Source organism: Vipera berus (assembly GCF_964194415.1).
Source record: "Vipera berus genome assembly, chromosome: 7".
NCBI classification, from domain to species: domain Eukaryota; kingdom Metazoa; phylum Chordata; class Lepidosauria; order Squamata; family Viperidae; genus Vipera; species Vipera berus.
The window spans coordinates 39,759,450-39,773,219 of NC_138209.1; the positions used below are offsets into that span (position 1 = coordinate 39,759,450).

At 35.9% G+C, this 13,770-nt stretch overlaps 1 protein-coding gene across 4 annotated transcripts in view; it reads right to left on the reverse strand.

Moving 5' to 3' along the window:
• The window catches only part of BLTP1 (bridge-like lipid transfer protein family member 1), a 143,656-nt gene that overhangs the window by 95,236 nt on the left and 34,650 nt on the right, over positions 1–13,770 (reverse strand). For all 4 annotated transcript variants that reach the window (XM_081333292.1, XM_081333294.1, XM_081333293.1 and 1 more), the window contains exons 17-25: positions 13,104–13,282; positions 12,863–12,969; positions 10,520–10,725; positions 9,667–9,894; positions 7,647–7,784; positions 6,916–7,092; positions 3,663–3,791; positions 1,752–1,871; positions 601–881 (exon numbers count right to left, since the gene is read on the reverse strand). In XM_081333292.1, coding sequence (XP_081189418.1) covers positions 601–881; positions 1,752–1,871; positions 3,663–3,791; positions 6,916–7,092; positions 7,647–7,784; positions 9,667–9,894; positions 10,520–10,725; positions 12,863–12,969; positions 13,104–13,282 — 1,565 coding nt within the window. The remainder of the gene's footprint in view (positions 1–600; positions 882–1,751; positions 1,872–3,662; positions 3,792–6,915; positions 7,093–7,646; positions 7,785–9,666; positions 9,895–10,519; positions 10,726–12,862; positions 12,970–13,103; positions 13,283–13,770) is intronic.

A 13,770-nucleotide genomic window follows, 5' to 3' on the forward strand; every position in this document is an offset into this window, starting at 1 on the left:
TTAAAGTGAGTCATTGTGATTGTTAAGTGAATTATGTGGCCGTTAAGCAAATCCAGCCTATTCAATGGGTATTTTTTGCCGTTTCCTGCTGGAAAATGGCAAAAAATGTCTCAAGTCACAATCACATGACCATGGAATGTTGCTTGCAACTAGCTGTAAATGCAAGTTGGTTGCAAAGTGCCCAAACTGTGATCATGTGAGCACGTGTGTGTCTATAATAGTTGTAGCTTCCAGTGCATAAAGTATCTTTTTTTAGTGTTTTGTAAATTCAAATGGTCATCACGTGATTGGTCATTAAATGAAAATTCTCTGTACCTCATTTAAAAAATTAATTTCAAAAAATGTCAGATCTTTATCATCAGATTATAATGAAACTGTTAAAAACATTGCTAATAATAAATTACTTTTTTAAAAAAATGCATACACATAGATACATACAGATACACACATCCATAACAACAACAACAAATATTCTGGAATCAATTTTCTGCCTCAAAAATTTATAAAACTTTTATGTTTTTGAAGAATCTATCATGAATGTTCATGTTTTCCATTTTTTAACTAACAGATCTTTTCACTAACCTATTTTGCCTTTCTTACCTCTTTGTTCTGCTATCATGAGTTTCCAAAAAACGTCTCTGTGCTTCATGCTTTGAATAGCGGCCTGCTGCTAAAGCAACATCAGCAGTGATAAGGCCAAAATTGACTGATCCTGCTTCTAGCCAATATGCTCTTCGTAGTACTGCAGGTTGAAGACTAGCTCGGCAATTATTTGCTTGTTCAATATACTGTCGTATTTGGAAGTCTTGAATGGCAGCACTTATACCTTCACCAACTGACTGATTGTGGAGATTGCAACTGGCAATGCGCACAGCACCCATCTAAACATCAAATTCAAGTAAAAAATCAGGAGAAATCCTAGAAGAATATCAATTCAAATTACTATAGGATATTTACTTCCTAGTAATAAAAATGTAATGATTCTAAATTTCTTATTTACAAGTACAAGTTGTAATAAAATTGTTATTACGATGGTAATTCAAATTGTAAATAGGCTCGACATCTATGAAATCATACTTAGCTAAGAAATCAAACTATATGCAGATCAATATGCTTTTGCAATAAGTCTGTGTAAGTGTAATCCACAACTTTGTTTTTCAATTTAGACATGTTAATAATGATTATTAAAAATCTCATTTTTAGCCTATGCCAAAGATTCCCAAAAATTAGTTATATAATAATGTCGGCACACAAGAATAACATTCAATATAAAGAACAGATATGCTATAGGAATCCCTTTAAAACCATGCTGAAAATAAATGGTTTTTATTTAAAAACACTGGCTTTAAAAATGTACAGGTACTCCTTGGCTTATGATGGCAATTTGGACTGGAATCGTCACAGCAAAGTGACATGTCATGAAGCACAGTCAAGTGACTGCATCAATTTGCAACAGCAATTCCAGCAGTCTAGGTTAATGCCGTAAAGCAAGGACCATATGAATCATTAAGCAAAGACTTCATGTGACTAGAACTCATTAACTTTGCTTCTAAAAGCTGGCAAAGAATATCAGAGATTGTAACTGTGTGTTTGCAGAGACGCTGCAAGGGGCAGAATTACAAGGATCTGTCATAAGCACCATTCGTTCAGCCCATCGTAACTTTGAGTGATTGTAATCTGAATGAATGATTGTAATCTGAGGATTACCCATATACAAAAATGAAGATGTGAAGTAAGACATATACTACTACCTTTATATTTGTAGCACAACCATGCTCAACAGCGTATACATCTACACCATCTACCGCCAAGCGGATCATAGTATATTTTAATTCATCAGATGTAAGACAAGGGCCAGAAATGCAACTCATCTAAAGATTTGGAAGGAAGATAGTAGTAAATGTTATCCTTGGCATGTATTCATCTTACTTCAAATAAAGATGAAGTGATACATTAAGGCAATTGAAGCTGAGAGCAGTATTGTACTTATACAGTCATATACCGGTAATTATGGAATATGAGTATTTCCATATTGTTTAAAGTTGACTCAGGGTTGACTCAGCCTTCCATCCTTCCAAGGTAGGTAAAATGAGGACCTAGATTGTTGGGGGCAATTAAGCTGACTTTGTAATAATGTCGCTTGGGGGTGTGTGTGAAAGCCCTAATAAGCAGGCATATGCATAGAATGAAGGCTACTGCTAAACTTGTAAGCCGCCCTGAGTCTTCGGAGAAGGGCGGGATATAAATGGAATTAAAATAAATAAATAAATAAATAAATAAATAAATAAATAAATAAATAAAGTAAACACTTTACTAGCCTGATCAAATAAATATTAAGCTTCTAGAAGACACCAACTCGAAATGTCCTTCAGCTTCACTGCATGAAAGTACTGCAAATATGCACCAGTCTGACAATAAAACTTTTTAAAAAATCAGAAACATAAAAATACTATTTCTTTAAATCAAATGCTACGAATCAGTATCCTTGTTTTTAAATGTAAACACTACATCTCCTTTCCCACTATTGCAGCCATCTAACAAATCCTTAGAAACCATCCTTATACTTAAAAAAAGGTCACAGGTCTCTCAGATCCATTTGTTAAATGACTACTTTCTTTTTCCTCCAACCTCAGTTAATCTTCCAAAACAATCAGCAATGCAAACAAGAATTAGGAACTCTGGGAATGATCCAAAAAGATAAATTTGTTACAGAAAAATGAACTGGAGAACACTTTAAAAGAATGTATATGCATAAAGGCTTGACAAATGATACAAGTGAAATCTGTTTGTTGATCTATGTTTTTTAAAAAGAGTAAAGGAAAGTAAATGTTGCAGCAGTGAAAAAAATATAGGAGCATATTAAATATTTCTTTAAAAAACAAGACAGCAAATATGTTACGGCCCATGGGCTTTTAAAACAACAAGCCAGTTTTTAAATTTAATTGAGATTTGTTTCAAATCAAGAATTTTACATCCATATCCACATAATTGCAAATAAATCCTATTAAGCACTAAAAGTCCTATTAAGCACTCAAATAAACATAGATTTTAAAAGACTTAGTTTAAGTTTATAATGGATCAGACAACAAGCCTATATATACTATATATACATTATGCCCAATTTAGAAGTCCACAGTTTGGGGCAAACCCTTAAATAGGGAGAAGAAAAGGCAATATAAAATGCTGGAAATATTGTAGCAACTATAGAATTTATTGTTTCTGTGAAGTGGTCCTTTAGTAAATTTTTTCATATTATCATTTCTCCAATCTCAGTTAATCTATCAAAACTATCAGCATTGCAATAACAGATAATTATTTACATATTTATTTGTTCAATATATTTCATTGTTGCCACAAGCAAAATGATTCTCAATGGCTCACATGGTAACAAGATATAAAAATACAAATACAAAAGCACAATGGCACAATACAACTACAATGTTTCTAAATTGTCAGATAAAAACTTGTCTACATTGAGAACAGAAGTCAAGGTAAAAAAATATTTGGGCCCTTACAACTTTAAGAATTTTTTATAATTATAACATATGTTTCTGCAACAAATAGAACTGAAAAAGTAGAATGGCTTGCTAGTTGTATAAGATATAACCTCATTAAACCAATGTTCAGAAAGCCAAATTATATAGTTTACAAGAAGACGTTACCTTAGCTTCACAAAAACGACGATCAATTCCATGTTGACATATGATGACAGATTTTGGTCTTTCCAGTTGAAATTCACGACATGCCACATGAAACACAAATGTTTGTCCCCATTCAAACAGGCATACAAGCTGTAAATAAATAAGGACTATTGACTACACAGAAATCAGATATACCCAGAGGAGTATGGATATTTGAAAAGAATACAGTGCTTGGTTTTTGCAATAAATTCCACTAAATTAAATCCTATATTTTACAATAAATACAGTGAGCCATACATTTCAATAGCAAAAAGGGGTAGTTGGAAATTAGAAACAGAGCAACTTCCACGATTTTCCAAAATATACAGTAAAGGAAACTTGATGAATAAGACATATTACTGTTAAGTGCAATTGATACTTTAATTCTATCATTTCATTTTTAGAACTTTGAAAATAGAATGGATGCATTTTCAATCTTTACATTACGCATAAGAAAAACAATAAAAAATATGGACAGAGGAAAATTAATATTTCTAAAGTGAAGAACACATGTTCAATAGTATTCATGGAATATTTAACCGTGGCTATATACACAATTGTATACATGAGTGTATGTATGTATACACATATAAATGTGTATAATACATTATTTTGAAGTTTTTAATGGACTGCACTTTTGTATATAGTCGTACATACACAGACATAACCACAACGGTGTGTGTACAGAAAAGTTTAGGTACCCTAGGTCAAGCTATATGCTTCATGAATCTCAGTAAAAAGAAACTGACACAACCTCTGCATGATACAATGTTAAAATGTTTTTTGCTCCAAATAAATTCCTGATCCATGCCTGGTGATCCAAGTAATAGTATGGCTGCCCTTTCATAGTGCCTGGAGGCTGTAGTGGCCTGGATGGGAGAAAAAAGGTTTCACCTGAACCTGGTAAGATAGAGTGACTGTGGATACATAGAGCTTCAGGATCTGGAGATTTATCATATTTAATTCTGGACAGGTGGCATTACTCCAGACCGACCCAGTGCTCAACTTGAGGGTTTTCCTAGACCAGGGGTAGGCAACCTTGGCTCTTTTATGACTCGTGGACTTCAACTCCCAGAATTCCTAAGCCAGCCATGGTGGTTCAGGAATTCTGGGAGTTGAAGTCCACGAGTCATAAAAGAGCCAAGGTTGCCTACCCCTGTCCTACTCTCAACTCCTGCTCAAAGAGCAGATGGCAATCATGGCTAAGAGAGCTTTTGCATAATTTCTGATCGTGTGCCAACTTTTCTGGATCATGACACCCTACATTCAGTCATTCATGCCCTGCTCATCTTCCTTTGGATCATTGCAATGCAATCTACATGGGGCCACCCTTGAAAAGTACTCAGAACTCACAATTGGTCCAGAATGCAACAACTTTGGAGGTCCCTATGGTGGCACACGTAATAATACTTTTATGCCAACTGCACTGGTTGCTGATCTGCTTTCAGACTCAATTTCAGGTGTTGATCATTACCTTTAAAGCCCTCTATAGCAGGGGTGTCAAACTGCTGGCCCATGGGCTGGTTGCATCATGCGGAGGCCACGCCCACCCCAGCTCCAGCAATGAGAAAAAGTTGCGATACGTCATGACACATCATGTGATGTGACGAGTTTGACACCTGTGCTCTATAACATAGGTCCAGGATATCTGAGGAGCGGTCTTTCCTCAATGGAAATGGTACACCCCACATGTCCTGGCAGAAGTGGCCTACTGCAGACCTGAGGAAATGTGGCTAGTGAAGTCCAGGAAAAGAGCCTTTTCTGCCACTCATTAGAACATTTTGCTATAGGAGGTGAGAACTGGCCCCTCTTTCCTGGCCTTCAGGAATTGCCTTAATGCTTGTCTGTATCAGTGTGGCATACCCTGAAGCCGTTGGCTGGAGGTGGCTAACACAATAAAAGAGAAGCCACTATCACCTCTATGCTCCAAACACATGGTTTGTTTTAATTTTTTGTAATTTTAATCTTTTATATTTAGCATTTGTATCCATGTTTTATTATGTTGTAAGCCGCTCAGACTCACCTCAAACCACGAGATGAGTGCCATATAAATTTAATAAATAATAAATGGCAAATAGTGTAAATTGAAAAGATGAAAGAAAAAAGATATGAAATTAAAGAAAGGGAAAAGATTAATGTGATTTAATCCTATAGAGCTGATGGAAGAAAAACAATTGGGTAATTAAAAATGAAAAGGCTAAACATGTATGCCAGAAAGGATGAATTGGTATCATCTAGACTGCCGAAAGTCCTGTAAAACCTTTTAACCTTCTCACGTGAATATGAGAAACTATGTGAATCAAGTTGAAACCAAATAAAAAGCATTACAGAATGGAATGTTAATGAGAATTATTAAAAAAGATGCTTGATGGAAGGATGAAGTGAAAGAGACCATGGATGAAAATAAAAAAAACACATAGAACAGAATAAATGCTGCCAAAAACGTGGATGGGAAAACAAAATTTTATCTAAATTTTCTTTATAGCTATATACAAAGAGAACATAATAAAAAAGAAAAGAATAGTTCATTAAAGGAAACAGATAATGCAGGAATTTGATAGAAATAAAAACAGAACAGAATACAGAATAGAACAGAATATTCTTGATTGGACACACAAGGAATTTGTCTCTAGTGCCTAAGCTCTCAGTATACATACAAGCAACAAAGGGATAAATCATTTTGTTATGGAAATGGGTTAAAAGACAAAGCAAAATAAGTACACTACATGGGCCTTGCAATAATAATTATCTAAAATGTTAGAATTTACTGAATATGCTTTTATATCCTTAAAAATATCCAGAATGTGCAAATTTCTCATGGAATAAGAGTTGAAAAACTGAATAATCAAGGCTAGTAATACTTTATACCTGTATATTATATTTTACTAATTAAGTCAGATTTAAATAGATTCACTTTCAGTAAATTGTGTCTTTTTTCCAATTTGGATCAAACAAGTCCTATGTAAACCTCAACGTTATTTGAAAGAGGTAATTCTGATTTCTAAAAATATAGATAAGTATTGAGATTTTAATATTGACAATGCATGATTCTTTCAATCTAAAATTCTTATCTAGATTACTGAACTCTTTCTATTTACACAAATATATGGCATTTGTAAAGAGAACCAAAAAGAATTTATTCTAATTGGGTTTTTTCTATTCCTGTGCTTTAATACATAAAACATATATGCTAAAATAACAATGTACACATTTAATCTGAAATTTAGTTACAAACCTGTGGAACTGTAACCTTGGCTGTCAAGCACCCCGTCTGAACATCAATTAACCAGGCATATTCCAAAGTTTCACTATCCACAGGCAAACCTTCTGCTGAAAACATAGCATGAGCACGTAGCTGTAGACCTGAAAGGCTTACATAACCCTCTCGAAGTACTTCATCCACAGTAGGTCTCTGTTAAGAAAGCAAGCTGGGTAGGGATTAGTGCTATATAGCTAGTAAACGCTAACGCTATTGTCAGCTTTATATTATTGTCATTATATCATTCAATATGCAAAGCAATATACAAGCTGTTTATAATTCCAGTTTTCTTTACCCATCAATCAACTTGAGAAAATGATAAAGTCCTATAATTCATATGAAACTATGGTTATATACATAAAAATGTAACTTAGGGAACTACCTTTGGGTATATATGTATAAGGCAAACAATAAATCTAATTAAAGCAGGTAAATAAGTTGAGCTCAATGGTGTCATTCCACAATCATAATGCTTATGCTATCACAACACACAAACTAAACTATTGTTGATAGTTGAGAGATTTTCTACAACAATGATTTTATTGCAAGGGGACATTGGGAGAAAAATAATTCAAATTGGAATGATTGTAATTGGCTCACAGAGTTAAATGGAGCACTTTAGACTAGAGCATGATAAAAAGGTAATTACTTATGTTAATTTTTCCTGGTTATTTAACTATCTTGGAAAATATTTTAAGTACTATTACCTGATAGCTGTCATTCAAGAATATATTTAATGGTGATAATACAAGTTGCAACATAGTTTCCTTATATCCCTTCTTCATCTCAAAACATAATCTTTCCAGAAAACCAGTAGGACATTCTGGGCCATCACTGCTGCAATGCTAAATACAAGAATATTAAAATTAGAAATAACCATTTAATTAAATGTCAATAGTTCTCAAATTGTTAAAATATGAAAGCATGCAAAATATTCTTAAAAATAAGAAAAAGTCACACTAGAAGATAATACATTTTTCAAAAAGTAACATCACTTAAAGTGGATAATTCTTCTGAAACTATTAAAGTTAAGAATCATTCCTTATTTTATATTGTATTGCTAAGTTGCCCATGAAAAATTCTCTTGAACTGTTCTTACCCAGGGAAACAACCTTTCTGAGACTGGAGAAGAAACAGGGAACTATCATTTCTAGGTATTACCTTCAAGAATTAAATGAGTTACTATTACTTGCCCCAGTTCCTGCCCATCTAGCAGTTTAAAACCATCCAAATGCGAGTAGATAAATAGGTACCACTTTGGTGAAAAGGAAACAACATTCCATGCATCTCGGTGTATAGTCATGCTGGCCACATGACCACGGAAATGTCTTCAGACAATGCTGGCTCCCTCTACTAAGAAACAGAGATGAGCACTACCCCCTAGAGATGGTCACGACTGTACAGGGGAAACTTTACCTTTATATCTTCTATACAAAAAGCATACTGAGAGAAATAAAAATGTTATCAGTATGTTTAAGTATGAAAAGCTCAATCTATTTCCTTTTACAGGTAGTCCCTGTTAATTGGGATCAGAATCTCCATTGCTAAGCAAATAGGTCATAACGCCCATTTCCCTGCACTCCACATCATCATTAACTGAACTTCACTTAGTCAGTAGCCAAGGACTCACATTAATCCAAGGCATTCCTAGTTTGGTCCCTTAGAAGTTAAGTGCTCTTCAACTTCCCCTACCCAACTATCTGCCATTTTGGCCATCTTGCACTTGCCACCCTGCTGCTCTGGCTTTGCTGCCCTCCTGTCCCAGCTGACTTTATCTTCTTCCAGTTGCTAAGGCATTCCCAACCTGGCCCTTCACAAGCCAGATGCTGATCATGCCAGGCCTCCTTCTCTTCCAAAGCCTTGTGAGAAAGCCGCAGGTGATTTGGGCAAGGACACACACAGGATCAGGAAGAAGGCCTGGCATAGACAGCAGCTGCTTCATAAAGGGCCAGACTGGGAAGCATCTGGTCAGCAGCAGGAGGAAAAAGATGGCAAAGCTTATCTGGGGTGGCAGGATCAGTGGAAACCAGGGTGGCAGGATCGGCAGAGGTGACAGAATGGAGGGTAGCCAAAAGGCAGAGATGTGAGTCAGAAAGACAAATTGGGGAAATGGAAGTGCCTCTGTGATGGTATATGAAAGCAGGCTTCCAAATACCCACATTTTGATTATGTGATCATGGGGACACTATTTGTAATGTGTTTTTAAGGATCATCATTTAAGCCGTCTATCCACTGCAGGATGAAGGCCTTTTCTGCCTGTTTTAAAGGGCAAAATCTAGCACAGACATGTCAAAAACAAGGCCCAGGGGCCGGATCCGGCCCGCAAAGTGGTTTCATGTGGCCCGCGAAGCCATCCTGGAAACAGTGAGGGAACGACCCCCACTGCCTTGGCCCTGGCCCAGAGACCCTCCTTCTGCCAGAGACCCTCAGATCTGTCCCACTCCTGCCCAGGCCCCCATAGGCACCCTTGATGCGAACGATGTAGAGCTGGCCATGCCCACCCAATAGGCCATACGCACTCTAGCCACGCCCACCCAGTAGGCCACGCCCACCCTGGCCATACCCACCCGGCCCCTTGAGGGCAACCACAATGCTGATGTGGTGCTCAATGAAATTGAGTTTGACACCCCTGATCTAGCATATTCACAGGCCAACCATAGGAAATCTGTATTTCTAGTTATGTGCACAATTTTCTAAAATCGGGGATAAAGTACTCATAATACTTACTACTGGCAAGCATCCATGAACTTTGTACACATTAACAAGCACTGTAATATCCCATGGGCGCAAAGTTAGAGGATTAACTTGTTTCAGAGATGTATCACACTCTTTTTTGGCAGCATCCACTCCAACTGCTGTCCATCCAGAACTTGAAGATGTTGACATAGATAGTACAGGGCTTGAAATGGCTTCTTCAAAATCAGTATACTTATCATCTTCACCAAAATAATTTTCCTAGTGAGATGAATTAACAGTATTTGTTGAAACAATATAATATAAATAGGTTACAACAATGAAAAAATAACAGTATAAAGTATAAATATATAATAATATAAAATTAATATGTAGATGTGTTGGATATGTTCATGACTTTGGATTATTAAAAGATGGGATACAAATAAATAAATAAACCTTCACACCTTAGTATAGCATCCTATAGCAAGTCATTTAGAAATATTAATTTTCATTTCTTAATTATAAAGAAATAGTCTACATGTTACTACATATACATAATGTTTTAGAGATTAAGGAGGGTTTTTTCCGAATATTTTAAGTAATTGGAAAGCTGGGGGTGATGAGTAGAACAAATCAAATATTTGAGTTGTTGGTAAACTAGGAGCTGTCTTTAATATTGTCTACTCTGTGAAATAGCAGCTTTGGAAACATTTGATTCTGTTCTTGTGCTAGTTAGAAATGATTAAGTTATGATTTAGCACATTTTAAAGACACCCCAAAATGGAAGGCTGGTTGGAGGTTTTCTTCATTTGCAAAGTAAGTTATAATTAGAAAATATTGTTCTACATTTTTTAATAGGACTACAAGGCCCGTGTATATTCTACAATCCAGAGAGAGCTCATACCTTTATAGACAGGAATGCTTTTAAAAGTGGTCCATATAAAGTTAACTGGGAATCTGGGGAAATTTCTAGTTCTACACGAAGCTTGTCAGGTGGAAGTTCAGAGGGGTCAACAGGAAGGCGGGAAGAAGCTGAAGAAGATGTTCCTCCATCTGCCATTTTCTGTGATGGTCGCTGGGCAGATAATATGGTTTCTTCCATTTCTGACACTTTATAAATGAAAAAGTAAAGCAATTGTGAATGCTGATAATATTTCACCAGTGTACTAGTGAAAGTGAAATCTGTTTTTTTTAGATCAGAATATTACTGAACAAATCTGAAGAAAATAAAAGCAATATATTTTGTTTTATTGTTGGTGTTTCATATTATTTTAAATTGTATTTCTAAACTAACCTGGAAGATCTAAATGCAAGCTTTTCTTTTAAATAATAAATAATTCAAATTGACATGCCCAATAAGAAACCATAATAGTATTTTAGGCTCTAGATCCCCTAAATGTGTCAAACTCGCCGCATCACGTGACGTGTCACAATGTATCACGACTTTTTTCACATTGCCGGAGCTGGGGTGGGCACGGCCTCCACATAATGTAACTGGCCCATGGGCCGGCAGTTGGACACCCCTGCCCTAAAGGGTAATAAATTAAGGAAAACTATGATAGGATTCATTTTATACACTTTTTCTTTTCAAAATTTTAATGAGGCACAAAGTAATTTTATCATATAGTACATTTAGAAATGATAAAGAATGAACAGTTCATCTTATCTGTTTGATATTAAAGCTACAAATGTGATTTTGAATTTGCTTCTTATATTTTTTTAGTATTATTATCTGCTTTGTTTGATACAATTCTACAATACTTCTCAAGTAATTACACTTCAAAGTACTTTACACTGAAAGAGATTTAAAACTATTTTTATTATGTTTATATTTCTAACTGCCCAGAAGCCTTGTACAAGACAGAGAAGAAGAAAAAACCTATTTTTTGGCAGGGCCCTTTTTTTTCTGGAGGTGACAAGGGAAGAAGAGAGGCTATGATTGGCATGTGGGAAGGGGAAGAGGGCAGGAAAGCACCAGAGAGGCATGGACACTGATAGAGACAGAGAGGCATGTCAGTGCTTTTATTCTTACTTTGCCAACCTGGGTAGGGAATGTGTTTTTGGATTGGGGAGGAGAAACTGGGGCCTTCCAGGCATGCATATTGTAGGGGGGAATATCTAACTCAATATAGGTATTGGAAGGCAGGGGAGGTGAAGAACAAGGCTTTCCCAAGGGCCCTTTTGCATGCAGGCCCTGAATGGAGTAACGAGATAGCTTGTCCGCTGTTCCTGTCTCAGAACTTTGTTCTGTTTGTCCATGGGGGAGACCAGACATCTACTTTGGAAAGATGTGCCTTATATCCTGCCTATCTCCTCCTGGCCAGCCCTGAATTTAAAGTTCCAATGGCCCACTTGACACTCCAAGTTACATGTGGCCGGAGTCTCCACTCTGGTGCACTTGTAAAGAGAAGGCACCTGCAGGCAGATTGACTACTGACTTAGGTCATGCCACCTGAGACCCCAGTCAGCTCTCTCCATTTGGCAGAGCAAGACCTGTTAATGGCTTTGGCTAAAAAAACTGCAAGGAAAAGTTTGACTACAAAGAGGGGACTGTGAAGGGGCCATAACTTGGCAAGTGGCTACAGAGCCACTCTTGTTTCACCTAATGCTGCCCACTTTTGGCAGGGTGCAGAAGGTGCTCCATTGAATGGCCATCAATGACTCCCCTAAAAACTCAGCTGAGATTCCCAGGAGGTGGATCCTTGGGTAAAAGGATCTAGCTTACTTTTGGAACATCATCCCCTTAAGAGATCTCTCCATTCTGTGGATCAGGAGGGGGCAGAAAAAAAATCCCAAGAAATTTCTGTAGGCAAAGTGGCTGGCTCATTTTTCTCTCCCTGCCCCCCCAGTGTACAGATTAGACATATACTGACCATAACAAGTGAGGGGCATTGCAAACGTCGTAAGTGTGGGCATTGGCCATAAAGTTATTTTTTCAGCACCCTTGTAATTTCAAACGGTCACTGAATGAAGGAGTTGGTAAACAAGGACTACCTGCATTGATTCATAATTGTATACATAACCAAATGAACTATCATTTTAAACCTAAGCCACTATGATTTATCTTTATACTAATGAAGATAAAAAGGACAACTTTTTGTCATAAAGAAAGCTATGTAAATGAAAAGTGTGGCTCTCAACCCAAGTTTCATTAGCTTTCAACTTATTCTACCTTGGTTATTTTCTCTTTCAAAATGACTTATTCTGCATTTTTTTAAAAAAAATGAATAAAAAGAAACAAACTTACATGATTGGATCAAATGCTCCTTAACTTTTTGGGGATAAATTGGATGCCATACATAATCAATTGTAAGCATAATACTTGGTATTGTCCAGCATTCAACCCAGCCAGCCCTATTCAAAAAGAATAGTCTATGTAGTAATTATTTTATTAACTTTTTCTTAACATAAAAAGAATCTACAGCTACAATCATTACACATTAATTTCTTGTATATTTTGACATTGTAGTAAGAGCAACCAAACTTACTCTTCTTGAGTCATGTTCCTCCACTTGGACTTGCTTAGTTTCTGACCACTCTGACTATCAGCAGGAGCACAAGACTCAGGATTTAATTTATTAGAATGACAATCTTTCACCAACATAAACAGGGAGTATTTACTAGGATGGCAATCAGGAAGAAGTAAGTGAAGATCAAGATCATCTCCCTGAAAATTCAATATAATACATATTTCAATCTATTATATTTAAAACATACAGAGGCGGACAAAAGTATTGGTGTATTTCATTTCTTTTGCCCAAAGAATCCCAATTTGTCATGAAATAAATTGAAACCGACACAAGTAAATGGTATCCACCATTTTTTATTCCATAGAGCAGACTCTTTCCTTTTGATGTATGACTTCATCTATTCTTGTGAATAGTAAAACAAATGAAACATAACAAAAATCTATTAGAAGTTAAAAGACATTATTGGATTTTAATTATCTCTCAAGCAAACTATTTATTTTATGTGTCATGATAAATTTGGCACTTTGTTAACATCTGTAAAAATGAAAACACTCCTATAAATTTGTATAAGACAGACAGTTATTCATAATAAAAGAAAAGTATTTTAAATTTGTAAATAGAAGGAAGGAGCTATTACAATGCCTTGGGAAAAAATTATCAAGTATTTTCCACGATCGCATAATGT